This window comes from Haliaeetus leucocephalus, unplaced genomic scaffold, assembly GCF_000737465.1.
Source record: "Haliaeetus leucocephalus isolate CR32 unplaced genomic scaffold, Haliaeetus_leucocephalus-4.0 Scaffold260, whole genome shotgun sequence".
Classification (NCBI taxonomy): domain Eukaryota; kingdom Metazoa; phylum Chordata; class Aves; order Accipitriformes; family Accipitridae; genus Haliaeetus; species Haliaeetus leucocephalus.
In genome coordinates this window covers 160,060-168,398 of record NW_010972696.1, presented here as the reverse complement: position 1 = coordinate 168,398, position 8,339 = coordinate 160,060, and the positions used below count along the sequence as shown (strand labels likewise).

Genomic DNA, 8,339 nt, shown 5'->3' with positions numbered 1-8,339 from the left:
GGGGGGGAGCAGAAATTGCCCCAGTGCAGGGAGGGGGCTGAAATCAGGGGGGAGGAATCACCCCACTGTGGGCAGGGGGCTGAGATTGGGGGGGAAATTACCTCGCTGCAGGCAGGGGTGACCCCACCCCGTGGGAACAGGCCCTTTTTGTTCTCGCCCCCAGATCAGCTCCCAGACCCTGTGGCACCTGGTCCGGCAGCATCTCCGCGACAGCCTGCGGACGCTGCGGGTACGGGGTGCGCTCCACTCCAGCAGCAAGAGGCGGATCCTCTCCCCGGCACTGCTGGCCGCCCTCGGGAAGCGGTGTCCCCAGCTCCACCGGCTGTGCCTGACAGAGACGGACCTCCGCCCCATCCCCTACGAGAACGTCCCCCCTTCCCTTACGGCGCTGGAGCTGAGTCACTGCGAAATCCCTGCTGCCTGGTTCTGCGGCTCCGCCGCAAGGGCCCTGCCCCAGCTGCAGCATCTCGTTATCCGCAATGTCCCTGCCTTTTCCGATCGTCATCTGTTGAATGTCTCCTCCCAGAGCAGCCTGAAGACTCTGAGCCTTTGTGGCACCTACCGCATAACAGATATGGGGATTCAGAGAGCGGCTCCACACCTGGAGGAGCTGGAACGCCTCGTGCTGCGTCACTGCGTCATCGGCGACTCCGCCGTGGGCTTCATCGGGCGCCACATGAAACATCTCCAGTTTCTGGAGATCAGCGACACTTACTCCCTGACGAACACGGGTCTGGCTTGTTTAGCAAGCCTGCAGCGCCTGGAGACTCTCTGCCTTGACATTTGCGATAAGATTTCCCCGGGTGCTGTTATTGCTTTGTGCCAAGCACTGCCCCAGCTGAGGAACCTCAAATTAGGTGGGGCTCACTTTAAAGATGAAGTAATTGATAAAATTCAGGCGAGTTTGCCCCACTGTAGCTTCTCACTTATTCCTTGATGCACAGCCTGAAGCAGCAGGGCTTTTGCCATTTGTCACTGTTTGCCTGGTTGCTGCTGGATGTATTTTTGGGACAGAATTTACACTGGGGCAAAAACGGAAAGTGTGTTGTGTAAAATGGTTTGTCAGGAATTCGGTTTTGGTAGGATCCCCCCCCTTTTCCGTGAATCGGGGGAATAGGAAAGCCGGGGAGCGCCCAGCTTTTGGGAACCCAACTGATGAGCTTACCAAAGACTGGCTGAGGTTACAAGTTTAACCTCTGTCTGCTCCTCTTCCACCACCGCTAAACATCAGGCAGCAGCTTAACGAGCACAGAATTCAAGGAGCAAAGTGAGGCGCCCTCCTGCCACTGAAAAACAAGCTGGCAGCCCAAACCCTGGACTTCCAGTTAATATCTAACTCCGGATTGCTTAACCACCCTGCACATACACTCCAAACTCTGCCGGGGAAGAAATACCTCAGCGACATGTGCCAGGGCTGCTGGAGCTTTCTTGGAAGAGCTCAGGCCATCTGCCCAGACAGCGAGCATTTTCAGCCCAGGATATTGTCTTGCTTCTACTTTTCTTCAAATTCAGTTCAAATTAACTCCTCAGAAAGGTTTTGGTTGCGGGGCTTCCTGAACGCCTGGTCCCAAGAGCCACACGTCCCATTTGCGCAGCGATCGGGCTGGCACGTGCTCTTGGGAATCGCCAGGGGCTGCCATTACCTCTGGGTTTTGCTGGGAGCAGCCACATTTCCTCATCCCCTTTTATTATCCGCATTCTCCTCCTCCCCGCAATGTCGTAACACCAGATAACTGACACCAAGCGTTGTGATGTTGCTATCCTAAGGATGTTTTTAAATCAAATACCATATTTATTAAATAAAAATGCTTTTGTATTATGTTTTCTCATGCTACAGTGTTTTAACTGAACTAACGTCTTTGTTAAAATAAAGGAGTCGGGCAGCTTTTGACACTGAGCGGTGTCCTTGGGCGTTAACAGCTGAAGAGCTGCTGTCCTGGGACGAAGGTACAAGCAGGGGTCATCGAGTCAGGACATCAGCCAGGCTGCGGCCACCTAGAGCTTGGCACAGGAGTCCCTCAGAGAGACCCACCTATTTGTCTCCCCATTTAGTCAGCCCTTCAGTCCTAGCAAAGCTTTTTTTTTCCCCTTACGACAGGGAAACACGTGGAATTACAAAGAGCTCAAACCAACACCCAAGTCCTGGATCCTCTTAACACCCCGATCCCCTTCCCGAGAGATTCTCCTACGTTGTTCACGTCCTCCCTGAGCCAGAGTGACCAGGATGTGAACTGATGTTTCCCCACAGTTGCTTATTGAGGGTTTTTTACCTCCCTTAGGACAAGAGAATTCCCCTAGGAAGCACAGTAGGAGGATTAGTGTCTCAGCAGAGCCTTTTCTGGGCTCTGCCTCGAGATACAGCTCTCTTCACCCCACACAACACCTGCCCTCCATTCAGTTTACGCAATAAGCAGTTGGCTTTCAGACAGACCTGGATGGCAGTGACCCTCCCTGCTCCCCGTGATGAAATCCTCGTTGCTGTGTGTCTCATTAACAACCAGTCTTTGTGCCCTGGCCTGCTTTTTGTTTTTATACACAATCTCAGTGTAGCTTTGGGGCAAATAAACAACAGCTAAATGCCCCAGCTCTGCTTTGGAACGCATCCCAAGGCTGCTGGCTTAATAACTACTGCTACATGTTTATCACAGGCCCAGAGATTGACGCTGGAGTAATTAGCGTTATTAAAACTTCAAGCACTCTCTGTCCCAGCCCTCTCTGGGCTCGGAGCATGAAGGTAAAACAGCAAAAGGGAAAATTAAAACCAGTAAAAAATCCGTCAGTCAGTCAAGGCACAGCTCGATGCAGCAAGAACCTAAATGTTCTCTCAATGTTTGCAGTGGGATGTTTGCAAGCCTGACGGCACAGCGCTCCGAACAACGTAATTTAATATCTGATGGTCCCAACTTGCCAGTTTTCCATCATCTCTGCAGAGCGCATAATTGCTAAACATGGAATAGCACGGAACAGCAATTACAAGTTTATGTGGCGCAAAGTGGGCTTTTCAGGTTTGGAAGCGGGAGGGGAGCTGTAAATATTGGATGACCATGGGCAAATTATAGGAATAAAGGACTGAAAGGGTCTTTTTGAATCATCAGTTCTGTTTCTGCCCCGGTAGAAGAGCAGCTTGGCCTCCTAGCACATGTACCGAAGCTCTTGGAGGGCTGTTCTAGACCCTTACTGCTTCTAATTTCCAAATTCAGGGGGTTTCTACTGTTTATCTCCATTTCATCTTTTGCCAACCTTTAACTTGAACAGTTCTTCCCCCAACCCCACCTTAACAGCTGTCTTTACGTACAATACCCAACTGTTTTAAAAATACAGAATAAAAGACTTAACAGAGAGCCAGCTAAATCCTCAGAGAAGCCAGCGCATGAAACAGCTCTCCATGTCCTCTCAGGGCTGTGAGGAGCAAGCTGCTCCCATCACGCAAAGATTTATACGGCACACTCATCCAGCTGCTGTATCAGACCCAGATCAGTTTTATTTTCTCAGGCGAGGGCATCTGTTGGGGCATTGCTTGTGCCTTCAGCTTTAGTTTCCAAACCAAAGACCATTTTCTATTTTCCAGACCCGCTTGTTTCCAAAGTGGTCTGTTCATTCACTTACACTTGGAGAAAACGCCTTCAGAAACTTGAGAATTTCCCCTTTTTTTAACTCCAAAGGGATGGAGAGAGTTACAAATAAAAAGGGCACCCAGCTTGGCTGGAGGAAAAACCTCCAGACAGCTGAATTATTGGAAGTGGACACAATCCAAGCTGCTATTTTGAGAGGACAAACAAATAGGACACAGCCTGAAAGGTTAAATTACAACCATTGGACTGAACATCCCTGGAAGTATTGCAGGTTCTCTACTCCAGAAAGCCTGGTGAAAAAGCTTCTGCTTACTTGGTCCTAAGCTTCAAACCCCCCCTCCCCTCCCAGCCACAGCTTACCAGGATGGACGAGGAACATCTTCACGATGATCTGCGTGTTTTTAAAGGTAAAATTCAGCTATGCCAGCCCTTCAACCCACCACCTCGAGGAGCTGGGTGCGAGCAAAGAGGGTAATGAGACCATATCTCGTAGCGTGGTCTTTCTTCACCAGCGTGCTTGGGTTTGGAGAGAGAGGAAGCTCCGTGCCCTCCTTCCTCCTCTGCTTAGGCAACTTGGCTCATCAGCTCTAACAGGGTTGATTGGTTGGGATGGGGACCCCCACCCTGACGAGCTTGACCCTGGGATTGCAGTTCAGGAGGAAGGTGAGGGAAAGGGACATTGCTGCAGGTGTGGGCCGTCCCTGAGATGAAGATCTCTTGGTGGTGTGAAGGTGGTGGTGCCCAACCAACAACACCTGAGAGGGTTCAGCCTTGGAAGTGTCCTGGACCAGAGCAAAATTTGGCTTTTCCTGGAGCTTTGGAACCCAATGGTGTTTCTAAGGTTGAACCCCTCCAAAAAGGGCACCCGATGCCAACTAGGGACAGCAAAGAGCCCCCCACAGACCACGGACTGTCACTTGGGGAACAGTTGCCCTTTGGAAAAGGGTTACTAGACAGCCAGGAGGGTCTAGAAATATCTCGCAGCCCAAAATACATGGTGTAAGCTTGTAATTTCTTTTTATTTTGCTTATGTGGTACCTGAGATCACCTGCCCTGACCTTTAGCAAGGCCACCCCAGTGCTAACACAATGCACTGCGTGACAGCCATCTCTTTTGGGGTCCTTTCAGCCCCCCAGGTGGGTCAGAACAGGAATTATCACCAAAATTCTGGCTTCTGTAGCAAATAGTTAACTATTCCAGGCTATTTGTTAACCCTTCTATAAATGGAACCAGAAAAGCTATGAAAAAATCCCGATGATCCGAGGGGAATATTTTCACATCTCTTTTGTTTTGTTTTAAAGACAGAAACTTCCTCCCGCTGAGGCTGAGATCTTTTTTCACGGTATACTTGCTACTGGGCCTCTTCTTTTTGCTGATCATCACCCTGTTTGCTGTGTCGCTCTCCAGAGGTACTGGGACATCTTTGAACTAATTAATTAGGCAGGTAGGACCGAGAGATACGTGAGGTCTAAGTGCACACTCATGCGCTTAGAGGAGTCTGTAGTTCCTAATTCCACAGGACAGAGTGACCAGAGGAGCTCCCGGACTGTCCCACGTAGTGACCGCTGATGTCCACGCCACCATCTCTGGCTAATACAAGCTATAAGCCCATATTTTAAATTTCCTGGGATTTCTTTGCCCTGTAGGCTGCTGGAAAATTAAAACATGTCTTTAGCCTTGCAGGGGTGAGGTGCTTGCAGGCAGTCAGCTCCTGGATAGCAACACAACCGATAACCCAACATCTCTCCGTCTCTCTCTCTCTAATAGTTTCAGCCATTTCTTCTAAACTCAACGATGTGCAGCTGGAACGGAAACAGAATTTTTCTGACAGGGATTTTCTCCGTAAGTCTTGGCTGCTGCCCAAACCCACCAGCTTTTCTCCCCCTCTGAAGTTTCCCTAAATTGTCCCCAAAGTGTTCCTGCTCTGGATCGCTTTGCTAAGGCAGTGCAGGGCATCCGTCCCCTTCTGGGTTTGCTGCTCTGCCAGCAGCAAATGCTTTTATGTTTTAGAAAGAACAATTTTTCCCCTGTAATAAAGGCCTTTTTGGGTGCTAGTTGCCACCTTCGCAGCAATCCAATATACAGCAAGCTTTGGGGCCGTGCCGTTGTGCCCGTACCAGTTTGGCACTGGAGTGCTGCTGGGAAAACCCCCTTGCTGGGACGAGCCCGGCGAAGACCGGCTCAACTGCCTGACTCCCCCCCCCCCATCCTTCTTCCACCAGTGTTTCCCTGCGGACCTGGCTCAAGGGAATGGGAATACTTTAATGGAAAATGTTACTACTTCTCCCTAACCAGAATGAGCTGGTACAAGGCAAAGGCTCAGTGCGAAGAGATGCACTCGCAGTTGGCTATCATTAACAGCTACGCCAAGCAGGTAAAGACCTCAGCTCCAGGCAGGAAAGCCCAGGCTTGCCCAAATCCTGCCCATAGCCCCGGCTTTCTGCAGACCACCCCCCCCCACTATCTCCCTGCTGCCATCCTGCACGCCCCAACCTTGCTGGGCAGCGGAGAGCTGGTGCTGTTATCCTTTGCATCAACCAGCAGAGAGCAGGCAGAACCTGCTCTGCCTGCCTGCTGCCTGCATCCAGCACTTCCCTTCTATATGTACGGGATGCTTAGACGCAGCACCGGCACCCATCCTGCACCTCCACCTTGTAAATCAATAGCCAAGCGCAGAGTCGTACCTCTCCGGCTCCTCCACGGTGCAAACGCGGAGCTGAGGTTGCTCCGAGCTTGCCAGCTCAAGGAACCGTTCCTGGTGCTTTTCCCTCCTGATCCCTCTCCCCGCTGCAGAATTTTGTCATGTTCAGGACAAGGAATGAACGTTTCTGGATCGGGCTCACGGATGAGAATGTGGAGGGGGAATGGGAATGGATCGACGGGACCGACTATAAAACCACGTTCACGTGAGTGCTGGCCTGCCCTGCGGTTTTGTGCCCGTCACCCCAAAACAGCAGGCAGCTTCCCTGCCCGCACACCCCTGTTTCAGCCAGCAGACCGGTTTTTCTTCACCCTGCCCTGGGACGGGCGCTCACATGAGGTCTAACACAGCAGCAGAGGCAAGAATTAGCATTTAAAACCACCTAAAATTGGACAGATTTAGCTAGTCCCTGCCCTTCTCCCAGACCCAGGGAAAGCTGCTCCGCTCAGCTACCTGCCCCTGCTGCCCTCTCTCAGTTTGATCCTCCTCTGCCCAGATTTTGGAAGGAGGGTGAGCCCAACAACAGCGGCAACGAAGACTGTGCCCACATCTGGATCTCTGGGAAGTGGAATGATGTCTACTGCACCTATGAGTGCTTCTACATCTGCGAAAAGCCTCTGCCCAACTGAGCAAAACCACATGTGGAGGCAACGGCTGATGCTCTGGCACCACGAATGTTCCTTTTTCTTCTTAATTTATACTATCCGAGTGCCCGCTCCCCGCTCTTCCTCTCCACCGCGCTGTCCCGAGGAAGAGCGGGGATGCATTTTGATGGTCCTAAGCAATATACACAGGAATCTGGGTTCTCCGTGGGGAGCTCAGCCTAATAAAGGACAATTATTGCTCTGGTTAACGAAGCTTCTCTCTTTCTAGGCGTGCGTGTGAAGGGGTGGGGGGTGAGCTGGGGCTGCAGACGGACAGCGTGCAGGTCAGCAGCAATGCCGGGAACAGGCTGGCGATAAATGGGATGGAATATGGGATTTGCCACTCAACTCAGCATCCCGGGAGTGGGACGAGGACATCTCCCACAGTAGCATCAGGGAGGGGAGGTTTGGATGGACTAGAGCAGAGCTGAGCTGCATCCGAAAGGATTTGGTGCCTCGGCCGTGAGCCTTCCTGCTCCTAAAAGGGTTTGGTGCTACTGGCGGGTCAGCATCTCTAAGAGCAGCCCCGCTGCCTGCTGGCTCCTGCCTGCAGTCGGGGCTGCCTGTACCCACTCCCCCCGCCTCGGGTCCCTGCCACCGAGCTGAGGATCTGGGTCAAGCAACCCTGGGACACCAGTAAACACGGTTTCAGAGGTAGAAATGAGGTTTGGTTTTCCTACCGAGGGAAAAAACCATCATTTTCATAACTGTTCCTTTTTTTTTCTTGTTTCAATTTGGATTCCACATGATAAAATTGCCTAGTATTTATTTGTTATAACATGAAACACGATCATGGTTCAGCTCTGCGTCACTTCGGCCACCGACGGGGTCCTTGGGCCCTGGGACTCCGCAGGGATCGGGCTCCCTCCCATATTTTCCATCAAAAAAACCCCTCATTTGGGGCCAGATTGGGAAACCTCGAGCTCGCACCCCGTTTGCAGGCAGGAGGGTGCTCACATCGCTCACCCCCGTGCGACGAGGCGCTGATGGCACCCTCTTCTTGCACGGCGTCAGCGGGTGGGTGTGCAGGCGCGTGTGCGAGCGTTGCGGGGAGCGGGTGTGCACACGCGTGTGGGTGCACGACAAGGTGCGTGTGCGCACTGCAGGGAATGGGTGTGCACGCGGGTGTGCGCCCACGCTGCAAGGCGTGCGTGCGATGCGTGTGAGTGCGTGTGTGCGCGCTGCAAGGTGTGTGTGTGTGTGCACGCTGCAAGGTGTGTGCGTGGACTGCAAGGTGCGTGTGTGCACACGTGTGTGCACGCTGCAAGGTGTGTGCGTGGACTGCAAGGTGCGTGTGTGCACTGCAGGGTGGGCGGGTGTGCACACACACGTGTGCACACTACAAGGTGCGTGTGTGTGCTGCAGGGAACGAGTGGGAGCCGCTCTCAGCCACCCGGGACCGGGACTGCCCGAGGGCAGCTT

General features: G+C 52.4%; 2 protein-coding genes across 3 annotated transcripts in view; both read left to right on the top strand.

Annotated features, from left to right (window-relative positions):
- FBXL12 (F-box and leucine-rich repeat protein 12) overlaps positions 1-971 on the top strand; it is a 1,536-nt gene extending 565 nt beyond the window's left edge. The window contains exon 3 of one of the 2 annotated variants that reach the window (XM_010568843.1): positions 164-971. In XM_010568843.1, coding sequence (XP_010567145.1) covers positions 164-937 — 774 coding nt within the window. In that variant the 3' untranslated portion in view covers positions 938-971. The remainder of the gene's footprint in view (positions 1-163) is intronic. The other variant, XM_010568844.1, reaches the window with a different exon arrangement.
- A 2,965-nt stretch (positions 972-3,936) lies between these two features.
- On the top strand, positions 3,937-6,902 carry LOC104832586 (hepatic lectin-like). Its single transcript, XM_010568840.1, has 6 exons — positions 3,937-3,979; positions 4,874-4,981; positions 5,340-5,414; positions 5,795-5,946; positions 6,366-6,478; positions 6,770-6,902. Exons 1-6 carry the CDS (start codon positions 3,937-3,939, stop codon positions 6,900-6,902), a joined length of 624 nt encoding a protein of 207 aa, XP_010567142.1.
- Positions 6,903-8,339: the final 1,437 nt, after the last annotated feature.